The sequence below is a fragment of the Aulonocara stuartgranti genome (genome assembly GCF_965226115.1).
Source record: "Aulonocara stuartgranti genome assembly, chromosome: 6".
Classification (NCBI taxonomy): domain Eukaryota; kingdom Metazoa; phylum Chordata; class Actinopteri; order Cichliformes; family Cichlidae; genus Aulonocara; species Aulonocara stuartgranti.
The window spans coordinates 25,303,228-25,315,878 of NC_138944.1; the positions used below are offsets into that span (position 1 = coordinate 25,303,228).

Below are 12,651 nucleotides of genomic sequence, written 5' to 3' on the forward strand. Positions count from 1 at the left end.
AGCTGACAGCCATCAACCACTTACAGAAACTAACAGGAAAAAACTGGAAGAGAGAAAAATGAGTTTGTATGAGCGAGCTTAAGACTTTCTGACACCTTTTAAGGCTATTTTGAGAAGCAATTTTGCAAGAAACTTTACAGGGAGTCTCTCTTTTCCTCCACAACCCTATGTTTAATATAGTTTGTGTTTGGAGGCTTAAACTTTACACGGCCAACGAGGGGAGTCTCCTGTAAACATGACAAACGGTATGAGCGGTGATGTTATCAGTAGTTTATTGTATGTTAATTCCAACACATTCAAAATGGAAAGGAAGAAAGAAAAATAAAATAAGGACCTAAACGTTAAAAAAAAAAGGGGGAAAAAAAGTCTCCACCTACAACAGTTTTGTAATAGCAACAAGGGTAAACACAGTAAAATGAAGATGGCAGCCAAATGTTTACCACACTTGCTAAAGCCAAGAAGATACTTCTATTTCCATTAAAAAAAAAAAAGGGTTGGAATGATTTACAATGAGGATCCATTAACTGCACTTTTAAATCACAGAAAAATAAATTAACACTTTTTCTTCCTTTTTCCTTTCGAGGATCCTTTAAAGTTTCGAGAGGGATGAGTCGTTAAAGACCTCAGCGAGAAAAGAATTACCCATCTATAAATTTCTACCTTCGAACGTTTTACCACCACTGACATGGAGAAAGCACGAGATCGGTTTGAAAGCATGATGGCTCTTCACCACTCTCTTCATTGACCGTTGCTGTAAAAAGTATGATTGCAGTCAAGTGCCCGCGTTAAGCAATTACCTGACAAATAGACATTTGGTGGGGAGGGGGTGGGTGGGCTGAGGCACTCGAGGACCAAAGAGCTGTCATTTTTCTGCAATGTTAGGTCAAAAGCTGTTACCAAGTTTAAAGTTTAAAAGCCATTTCCACATCTGAAAACATACCACAAAATTACCAAGCATGACTGTGAAAATCTACCTTGACGATACCATACTTATTTACCACGTCTTGTTTCAACTGCGAGTGAGAACGAGAGATTTCACACTAATTACGAAGCGCAATTTCTTTTTTGCAGCCAGATGAGAAATTTGGAGAGGTTGTTGTGTTGAGACTGACGAGATTGTCCCAGAAATGTTGGAAATAGTGCAAAACCACCAGACAAGGAAGACCTCATTAGTATATTTGTCAAGAAAAATGCTACATCATCATTTTACTTCCCGTTTCAGTGCAAGATAACAAAAGAAAAAAAAAAGAAAAACACGTTTTCCTTTCCAGCCGAAACCAAAAGGTCTTCCCTCCCTTAGAGTGGTAACAAAAAAAAAAAAAAAGAAAGAAAAATGCTAATGGACAAGGAGGAGCTGACATGTATGGCATTCAGATAACTCAAAATATGCACAGTGAATAATCAGCATATGAAAATACAAATGTTTTAACGCTAGAAAAGTGAGTGCAGTTATTTGCTTGTCTGTAGGCTGGAGGGGACCGACGAGCCCCACGCATACAGATCTTTACAAAAATTGTTGCTGAGGAAAAAACAAAAAAAACAACAGTCTGACAACTTGTGAGTCCAGGGGTCAACCCGATTGCTGCCATGAGTCGATCAAAACTACGGCCAGTGTCTGAATTTTATTCTGAGACATCGCCGAAGCGTCAGTTCAATGAAATCGTGGTCGTGCGGAGCTATGACCTGTTAAACCAAAAGACCAAGAATTCACTGCCACCATTTTTAATGTACCTTGTTTTTTTTTGGAGGGTGAAGTTCTTAAGATGTGGGGCTGCACCTCTTTGCTGTTTTAACAAAACAGAGCATGAGGCCCCTATTGTCTCTACAAAACCCACGACACACAATTACAACAAATGTACAAAACTCACAGCAGATTATCTGTAGTAATAAAACAGTATGGAAAATGAAATATGCACCTGAAAAACAAATCTTATGAATACTGCAAGTATTTTTTTTTTTCCCCCCCCAAAATCTGCTCTCAGCAGATACCAGTTCAAAAAAAAGAAAGAAAAGAGCAGCTGTGTAGCAGCCCCAAACCACTTTTAGCTTTAGTAAGACTGGAAAAGGTGAAAGAGAAGGCACCATCATGCTTTTATCAAGTCGAGAGAGAAATGGATATACACAGAAAAGCAAAACATACAGTAAACTATGATTTTTGCTGTACATTTATTCAATTACTCCGCACTTAAGACAGGAAGGGAGGGAAGAGGGAGAGAGGTGTTGACCATCCCAGTTTCGCAGTCTAGCTGGCAGGACTTAAAAAAAAAAAAGAAGAAAAAAAAAACTAAACACTCAAGAGGGGAAAAAAACAAACAAAAAAAAAAAAACCAAAGAAAGAAAACAGAACAAGAGCAAGCCGCCATCATTATTACTCTTCTATTGTTCAGCTTTGTTTCTCATTTATCCTTTGTTTCCTCACTCATCGGGTGTAAGTCCAGGATTAGAGGATTTTTTTTTGATTCATAAATGAGAGAAAAGTGTCATGTAGATTTGTTTATCTTGTCCATCCAGCAGTAATCGAAAGGTTGTTTTGGGTCAAAAATGTGAAAAGTACATTGGTCACAGCCGACAGGCTGCGAGTGAGGCCTGCCCCGGTTAAGTCGTATCGCTTTGAGACAAAACAGGTCTCTCCAGCTGCGTCCCGAGCATGGATGTCAACGTAACATGACAAAAGTACCCATTAGTGCATATTGATGAGAGCATTATGCAATTTTGAAGCAGTGGTCTCTCAAAAAAGAAAAAGTAAAAGGCAAGCTTTCCCCCCAGGAACTGCACAGAACTTTGCATCTCACTCTTCTCGACCTGTGACGGGCAGAAAACCATACCATATAAAATGTGCAATAGAGGGGAATTCTTGAAGCAGCGCCCCAGTTAAGTCAAGGCATATATAATCTCTTTTGATGGGCTGTATTATTGTGGTTAAGTCTCATCAGTCCCTCCTAATGTGGCAGATTACTCCTGGTTGGTTTGCCTTTTTTTCCTTCTTCTTCTCGCAAATTTACAAATTAAAGTCTGCGAATTCTTGAGAAACCTGAAAAGGATGCTCAGCTCACAACTAATAAGCGACATTTTTTTGTTTGCTTATTTTGTTTTGTCTATTTCACAAACAAATGGTTGACAGGCTGTGTCACATTCCAAAGCATAGAGGGAACAAAAAAAATAAAATAAAAAACCAAACAAAAACAAATATATACTTTTATACATGAAGATTTCTTTTCGTTAACGAGAACGGTTGAAGATGAAGAACACGATACTACTTCCACACTTGAAGTGAGGAGGGGCGCTCTTTTCAGCGACGAGGGGTCGTGAAGCGGCCCTCTCCCTGGCCACTGGAGCCCCTTCCAGAGCCCATGCCGGGTTTAGGGGCCATGCTACCACGAGGCGGCGGTCCCCTTCCATCACGCATCATCCCGCTTCCCACGACGCCTCGTGAACCTCCGGCACCCCGATCGTTGCGCCTCATGTCCCGACGTTCGTCTCCCCCACGGGTCTCTCGTTCACGCACTGCTCTCGTCTTCTTCTCCTCCACGTTCAGACGCACCTCGCCTCGAAACATGATGGGCTGCAGGGAAAATTAAGAAGGGCACGGTCAGTTTCACTTTGCTCCTCTCCCAGACTATTTAAGCATTACTCTCCAGGTCTGTTTCATTCAGGTGGCAGCGACCCAGAGTGAAAGGACACTGGTGAGATTGACATTGCTGCCAACTTGAAAAGCGTGTTTTTAAGGTTTATCCTTACCACCTCACTGACCAATAAAACCCCACTATTACCTGCTACTGTGTAATGGCATCAATTTCGATATCAAATGCAATTTCCTGGATTTTTCTTGTCTCGTGGGCATCACTGATAACCCCAGCCTCAAACAGCAAAATCTTTCCCCACCCCATAAAAAGGACTCTTGAACATGTCTGCAGGACTGGTTGAGGCAGAGCTGCCATTTTTGTTCACTCCCTGAAAATATGATTCTTTACACCTGCACTTATGCGTCTGTGTGCTGGATCTTCTCCACTGTGTCAAAATGGCCACTCTTTAACTTGAACTCCAATTTTGTTAAAGAAGAGGCAAAACCTTTTGACTGGGTTTGGTGGTGTGCAGACATTTTGTTACTGTGGTCCCCCAATTTTTAGTGGGCAGGCATAAGGTAGTGCAGAGACTTCAGGGAATTGCAGTAACACATCTGCTTATCGTCTCATCATGGATTCACAGAGAAAACAAAACAAACATGTGCTAGGCTGGATGTCACAGATTCAGGATTGGACACTGATAAAGACCCATGATGATGCTTGGCATGAAAGTTGGGCCAGTTTGACAGCAGAGTTGTGTTTTGTCTGTCAGTGGCTAATTTGCAGATGCACTAGTGCAAGCAGTCAGAACAAGATTTTTCACAGAGCCATCAGGAAGAGAACAGAAAGTCTGAAACCAGTCTAGACACACTCAAGGAAAAGACCCTTGAAATTTTTTCCTTTCTCTGGGTGGAGACACGATAGCAATTTGACTTCGTCATCTTGCTTTCCTCTTTGCATATTTAAAATCTCAATATGTGACTGACAGGACAAGGGATGCAAACAAATATATCACAGAAAACAATGACTTATGTTTCAATCAGTATGTATTCAATCTGAGCACGTAGGTGAACCCTAGCATCAAATGAAATGTAGCAATGCGTGTCACCAAAATCCACCACCAAATGAAACAAAGTGGGTAATGAAATGTTGATACATGCCCCTTCTACCTTGGCCCCCAGGATTCTCTGCACAGGCTCCGAATCGTCAAAGACAACAAATCCAAAGTTAGGCAACTTCCCACCAACGCCCTTGGTGTTGATTCGCAGTTCCACCACAGTTCCATATGCTGAAAGATCAGGGGATAAATTAAAAAAATAAATAAAATAAAAAATTCATCAATTTTGAATATTTTTTTTTAATGTGGAAGAAAATAAATACATTAAAAAAATAATTATATATATATTTAAAAGCATACTCATAAAAAACTCTTTGAGCTCGTTTTCGTCAATGTCATGTGGAAGATTGCCAACAAAAAGCTGGTGGCTGTCAGGGTACCGAACAATTCGCCTGCTATCCATGTCACCAGACTCTGAATCGCCCCTGCTACCTGCAAATCAGAACAACAGGCAATGAAAATGTAGAATCACACATCGGATCAACAACTGAAAAATGTTCTCAGTAAGAAATAAAACAAGTGCTTTAAACAGTAATATTTACCTTTGTTCACAAAACTCAAGTGCTGTTTTCCTGTTTGAGAGTCTGAAGAAGCAACGCCATCTAAAAAGCAACACAGACGTACAGATAGTATAAATAAACCAGATTTAAACAAAAAACCAAAACAGAGGAATCTTCAATCTGAGGAGGTCGGTGTTAGCATTACCAGATCTGGGACCCCGTGGAGTGAAGGGTGGTCTGTCGCGAGTGCGCTGGTCTCTGGGGCGAAGAGGTGCCGTCTGTGTCTCCGGCTTTGCATCGGCTCTGGGCTAAACAAGGCAAATGAGAAATTAATATCATCTCAGCTTTATCTAGGATCAGACAGAAATCTGTCCTTTTGTGCTGGGGCTGTATGTCATTCTGATCTTTTCCTGACAAAACTTTTCCTTTTTACTGGTTGTTCAACATATTGGTTGTTAGCATTCAAGCGGTTGCTTCAGGTTTTAAAGAATTGCTGAATTTCCTCCATATTTTCCTTGAGGAGACTGCATATGCTGAATATGCCTGGTTCCAAATGAAATTTTTTATTTTGTTTGCCGCATGAAATCGGAAAAGTCCAAACACGTGTTAGTGTCCTTTTCAATGAGCAGAGGTCATTCACACATGTGTACCAAAGTTATTGCTCTTCTTCATCACAAACATTCAATGTGATGCACGTTTGAAATGAGCACTGCAAGAGACTTCTAAGAAGGGCCTACACCTATCAGAGGGGCACCTACAGTATCTCATTATTAAGGTTTAATTTACAACAAGCTCTCTTGGTTTTTAAGTTAATAAACTCATGGTAGTTATTTACCTGTGAGCTTGGAGCCTTAACAACATGGGGTGAGATTCCAGAAGAGGTGACTGTGCCAGAAGGAGGCAGGTTTTTACTGGTCACCAAGGCCCAGGAGAAAGGCTGTTAGGAGTACAGTAACGCATCATTAGGGCTACACTGATAATGCTCAACAGCCACACTGTCATATCAATGTTTGTAACTTTGATTAGAGCGCATTAGTGCCATGTGGATTCTGTATCGTCCTGCTCTGTGCATCTTAACATTACAAAATGCATTGTTTTTCCTTCTGGCTTTAAAACTGGATCACAGTAAAGTTGTTATTCTCTAAAATGTTAAATGCATCACTTTAGATTCAATGAACTTGTATTGCCCCTTGTAATATGAGATGGAAACCACTAAGAAGTAATTTCTCCTCACCTTGGGAGGCTCCAGGGTGTTTGGTGGAGACTCCACAGGGACTGGTGAGGGTGCCTTCTCCTCCATCTCTTCAAGAACCTTCTCCTCGACCTCGGGCTTCGTCTCCTCTACCTTGGGCTCTGGTTCGGGTTCCGGCTCTGGCTCTGGAGCTGGTTCTTCCATGGGCTCTTCAACTCCGTTGCTGCAGACCACAAATAAGGAAACATGAAACAAATGTGTCACCTCTGCAGACGGATCATATTTGAGAGACTTTCATCTTACATTTGATTGCACCGAGTTCTAATCAAGTTCTGCGTACCTGACGGGGTGAGGTTCATAATAGGTGCTGCTGTTTGGGCTTTCCTGAAGTGGTTCAGGGGAAGTCTGCCTCTCCTCTGGCTCCTCTTCAACCTCCTCCTCCGATTCTGCAGAAGCAAAATAGTTAAAAAAAACAAACAAAAAAAACAAGAGCACTTTAAAATATGAACATCTACTTAAACTCACTAGTTTTAAGAAAAAGAAAAGTCACTCATGAAAATCTCACCCTCATCAAGCTCAGCTTCGGAGTCTCCAAAAACCTCATCCTCATAACAGAAGATGTCATTGTGGACGTAGAACTTGTTCGCCACTGAACCCTGAGAACATGAAAAAAAAGAAGAAAAGAAAAACTGTTTAATATTTATACACAAACGGCACATGTTACAGTACTTCATGTATATCTTTTCAATTAGGCTGGTCTTGTGTAGCCCTGATAAGAATTTATTAGTCTTTGTAGGTTTTCAGTCATCCAGGTCATGGTGGTTTAAGGATCTTGGAAAGAAAGCAACTGTACTTTTCATAAGTAGCGAGTTTCATAAAGATATTCATCAATTATTCAGAACTGAAGATGCCTCTTGGATGAGAGGTGAAATGTCATCACAAAACTTCTAGTCGCTTTCTTTCCAAGATCCTAACACTATTTACTTATTCCCTTTATTGTGAGGCCACTTTGAGACAAGTGGGAGCACCAAGAGGTAGAAGCACTCACCTCTGGAGCAAGCACAAACGTTTGCATGAACTTCCTCATGGGTTGACCATTGTTCGACAGTTCTCCGAGGACTTGTACCACCACTCCATCGCTCAGTGTGGCATGAGCATCCACGTGCCTGATCTTTGTGTGGCATTCACTAAACTGCAGCGACATGACCTTCTTGTGGATTTCCTAAAATATGCAGGGAGGGGAGAAAAAGAAAAAAAAAAAAAAAAAAGAGAGAGAAAATGAAGGAACTAGGAAAATAGGAATCTTATTTCTAGACTCTCAAACTTTTAATTACTAATTTGGCAGGTTAAAAATCAGCAGAATTTACCCAGTGTGTTTTAATTTTATAAGTATACATCAGCTCAGGATGCAAGATGGTATTTTTACCTCTGGTAGTTTAATAATACCATTTTTTTTACTTCCCCGTACATATATTCTTTGCAGACAGCGACTTATTTAAAACGTTTAAATTCCATTAAAATGACATTTCACTAAAATTAAGTATTACCCCATTAATGAACTGGGGCTACAGTACCTACCGCTTGCCCATACACTGCTTCTGCCAACTTTCCACTTGGGTCGAGTCCTCCATGAACGTAGGAAGAATTCCTCCCGTAAAACCTAATCGCAAGTTAAAAAGCATCATTACCCATGCACAAATTTCCCATCAAATAGACTGTCATGTAAACATTTTGCAATTACCTGTGCAGAAAATCTGGTGCTTTGTTTAAGAGTGTGTAATACTGCCTCACAAACTCCCGCCCTACAAGCAGGGGACTTGGCTTCTCCATCACCATTTCTTTGGTAAACAATATTAAGTGCTGAAATGAAAAAAAACAACAACAACAAACAAAAACAAAACAAAAAACGACCAGGATTTAGTTATTATACCGTGAAGAGCATGCATTTAAACATTCAGTTGGTGATTACACATACCCTAAACCACATTAGAAAAAGTGAAAATATTTAGTTTGTGGAAAAACATCGTGGAAAGCCTACCACATAATACTTAAGATAACTCAATACTATTAAACAACACCGTGCATAACTAAAAAAAAACAAACAAAAAAAAACAAAACAAAAACGGCCATATATTTTTAGCAACACTCAAAATTCCTCCACTAGGATTACATCTGCATTTTACAGCACTGGCTTAAGCTAGGCAGTCATAATAGAGTGGCAACCGAGTGACGGACACAGAAAATGAAGTTCAGAATCAGTTAAAGCGCATCGTGCATTGTTTGCGGTCAGGCCATTTTAAGGAAGTCCATGTTGAGCACACGCAGTTGCAGTGCCTGAGGTAAACATGGATGTATCTGAGCAGCAAGTACAGGAAGTACAGAAAGGGCTCCTCTTTGCTAGAAAAGCGCTTCGTTTTCGTCGTCTAGGCCCACGTTTCATCAAACCAACATTAACTCCATACCAAAAGCAAGACAGTTGACTGTTTAGCTGGCTGGCTAATACACTAGCCGACATTCAACTGCGCCATCACGTCTATCCAATGAGACAAAGAGGGAAACCAGCTGATGATTAAAAAGGGAAGCTAGTAGTGCAGGTGCTCTGGTTAACGAGTGGAGAAAGCCAGCGAAACTACCGCTAAATTGAGTTGCAACTATACATCACGTTCATGTGTTATATCTGCGTAACCATATGTAGATGAGTGGCCTGCTATAAAGGGCCTTTTCGTCTAACCACATTTTGTCATCATTCACGTTTATCACGTTAACAGACGGATCCAAAAACAGCACCGTATGTGCGCCAGTTCTAGAAGATTAATGAGCACTGAAACGTCGTTAAGCTGACACACGTTATATAGTGGACTGAATGAATATGAATGCCACTACCGGCCTCTTTGCTGTCACCGTAAACTGCTAACACGAGCCCAGCAAACTGAATCGAAACTCAGAGCCTGCGACACTGCTAACTGGCTAACACTAGCGTTAGCTGACTTGTGGCGTCGTCGTTTTTTCTTTCGACAGGGACCACTTGTTCAGACAGCGGGCATATTTCATTTACACGCAACCCTGGAAAACAGACAACATCCACACATACATACAACTAGCAGGCTGTTTGAAGGCAGAGCTCGGGTAAATCAAGCCGACCTGATGTTAAGCCCGGCGTTAGCAATGGCTAAGGCATTTGCCATTGTAGTTAACCAACAGAGAGGTTCCACTACTGATACTATTCACTCACTCTTTTAAAATTTGTTACAAAGCCCAAGTAAGATAAAGCTCCCTCACACTTCTATTAGCCAACGCCTGAGTGTCCAGCTATTATCAATGAAACAAGTTAAGAGCTAATGCTAGCTCTCAGAGACAACAAAGGAAGACGATTTAACTAACTTGATTCAGAGTTAAAACGTCTAACCACACAGCTAATGTGGAATATTTGCACAATAATGACACATTTTAGTCGCCAACTCTGAATTATTACTGGCTGTAATCGATTGGAATAGTTGCGGTGTAACTACACAATGCAGCTAACATTAGGCTAGCTGATGCTGTAACCATTAGCTTAGAGGAATGCTAACTTACCTTGTGAAAGACCTATCTATGTAGACAGAATGGTGTGTAATAAATAATTATGAGCAACCGACTGTAAAGGGTTCTGAATTACAGAAAATCCCAAATGAGATACTGTGCGATTTCCCACGCTGCTCTCACTGACAGTTTATGATCTCTGCTCTACCAGAGATTGAAGATTTAAAGCGATAGCTTCGATTTATTGTTGTACCCCTGCAATCCGGGGCTGGGAACCCCCATTACACAAATTCAGCCAATGGACTGATTACACTGGGCAACAAAGAGAGTGACGTCAGATAAATAACCACGCCCCTACAAAACTATCCGCAAACGTGTGGAGCGTAATTGAAACGGTACTCATGGACAGGAGTGTTTTTAAACTCTTTAGTTGCCCTGCATTGAGGTTTTTGCGGTGTTTTGATATCGTCTATGTTGATATATACGTAATTGTCTGTAGCATGCATACTGCATGCATAATAACATGCATACTGTATACTGTTTAAACGTGCATATCAAATCCATAATTCTGTGATTACAACGCATTCTTTTGGTAAAAATCTCATTACAAACCAGTTCTAACTGTGAACAACTTCTTCTCCTTATTCTCAGCTGTTCCATTTAGGGGGTCCACCTCTAATTCTCCTTATCACTAGTATCCTCTTCTGTCACACCTACCCTCTGCATGTCCTCCGTTACATCCATGAATCTTTGCATATTCAACAGTACTCTGTCCAACATATACACTATCCATCTTCTTCATATATCCGAATCATCTCAGCCTTGCCCATTTATCCTCGTCTCCAAACTGCTCAACCCGAGTTGTCCCTCTGATGTACTCAGTTTCTATCTGGTCGCTCTCAAGAAAATCTCAGCATCTTTAGCTCTCCCACCTGTACGTTGGTTACCTATCGTTTTCTTAGTCCCACCATCTCCAAACCACATATCATAGAAGGTCTCACTACCATGCTGTAAACCTTTCCTTTCACTTGCCACCACCCTCTGTTCTCTGTTCTAGGTATTTAAACTCATCCACCTGCTCCCTATTCTCACTATTGATTACAGTGTTGTCTGCAGGCATCATAGTCCATGAAAACCCACCTGACAACTATAGAAGAAACTCATCTCTATCAGTCGAAAGATGACATAATATTTTTCCAGTACACCAGGGCAGGACCGTTTCTCAGTCAAAGTTGTTAGTTTATTTTGATTTGTGTGCACTGACTGTTCTGCTCTAAGATGTTTACTGTATGTTTCTCTGTCTTCGGATTAATTACCTGTGGAGACAGAGCAAAAGAAAGCTTTGTGAAACTTAACTGAGACTTGACACCAAAAGTGAGGTTATTTAAACCGATGAAACAACAGTGAAGCATGATTTCTGACATTTAACTCTATCTTTGATTTTGGGTTTCCCAAAAGTGGATATTAAGCACCACCATGTGGTCAAACAGGCTTAATGCCTGTTACTGTGGGACATTTTTTTCTTTGCTGGTAAAAAAAAAAAAAAGAAAGAATAAAAACCTGCACAAAATGTAGGGAAAGGTTAAAAATAATAAATCTTGGTTGCTTGGTGGTTGATATATGTGTTTTGTCACTGACGTAAATAGAAACAAAAGCTTGATTTAATACTTTTACAATGTTTCTTAAAACAGTTTGGTTTACTAAATTTAGGTGAATAGGCAAAGTTTTGCTGATTTGATGTTTTAAAAAATATATAAAGTTAAAGTCGAAATAATTATTTTGTAAGATGGGTGACTTGTACATTTTTAATATCTACAATCTGGAAATCAGACAAGCTTGTTTTTTTTAATATCATACATCTTTGTTTTTAATTTAGGATGTATAGTGCAGAGAAAGTCAGAGCCTGATCATCGGTGCATTATACATGTAACACCTCCATTATCATGGCTTACTAGAGTGCTGGAAAGACACAAAATAAAAAATCTGAAGTTGCATTTTTTTAACCTCCAAAAGTATTGAGAAATTTTTTTTCCATAATGTTTGGACACATGAAAACACATAATACAAATTAAATTATATAATAACTAACAAAATGGAGAGCAGACCGTAGGTTAACATCATTACCTAACTAAACAAAATTACTGAAACCATGTTTGTTTGTGGAGTTTGTTTTTAAATATGTGCTTGAGATTTTAGAGTTGTTGTTACACCCATGTATAACTACAGAAGCCCAGTGTGAAAGCACGTTATTACCAAAGGGTCAGCTTGACCAATTTACGGCCATGATCATGCATTTTATTTAGAAGCTAAAATGCAGCAGATCAAATATAGTTCCCGCTGATTTTGACGGGTTTTTTTGTTTGGTTTGGTTTGTTTTTTGCATGTGGAGCACTGAAATTTCTGACCTCCTGTCAGTACGCTCCTCTTAGCCCAGTGCCTTGTTGCCATAGCAACCACAGACCCAAACACGCAGCTCTTGTGTAACTTTATAAATAAAACCTGTGTTACATTTTCAGTAAGTGCAAAGCTTACTGGTTGTTAAAAGAAAGCTAAAAAAAAAAAGTTTTCAAATAAAATTACAACTTTTTTTCAAATTCTGAATTCTGGGTTTTACTAATTAAATACAACCCTACACCTTTTACACGCTGTAAATCCAAACAGTGAAATCTTGTTAAGTTTTATTAAGACATTGGGGTTAAAAAAATTATATCAATTTCATTTAAAAAAAAAAAGTTCCCCCTGTGGTATTTTCCATCCTTT

The 12,651-nt window shown here is 39.9% G+C and overlaps 1 protein-coding gene across 1 annotated transcript; it reads right to left on the reverse strand.

The window, feature by feature from the left end:
* Positions 1–255: 255 nt before the first annotated feature.
* On the reverse strand, positions 256–10,168 carry g3bp2a (G3BP stress granule assembly factor 2a). Its single transcript, XM_082535315.1, has 13 exons — positions 9,946–10,168; positions 8,114–8,232; positions 7,951–8,032; positions 7,421–7,594; positions 6,938–7,028; positions 6,713–6,818; positions 6,415–6,595; positions 6,016–6,117; positions 5,386–5,488; positions 5,223–5,282; positions 4,981–5,112; positions 4,733–4,851; positions 256–3,562 (listed from the first exon to the last, which is right to left on the reverse strand). The coding sequence occupies exons 2-13, from the start codon at positions 8,206–8,208 to the stop codon at positions 3,290–3,292; spliced, it is 1,518 nt and encodes a 505-aa protein (XP_082391441.1). The 5' UTR covers positions 8,209–8,232; positions 9,946–10,168; the 3' UTR covers positions 256–3,289.
* Positions 10,169–12,651: the final 2,483 nt, after the last annotated feature.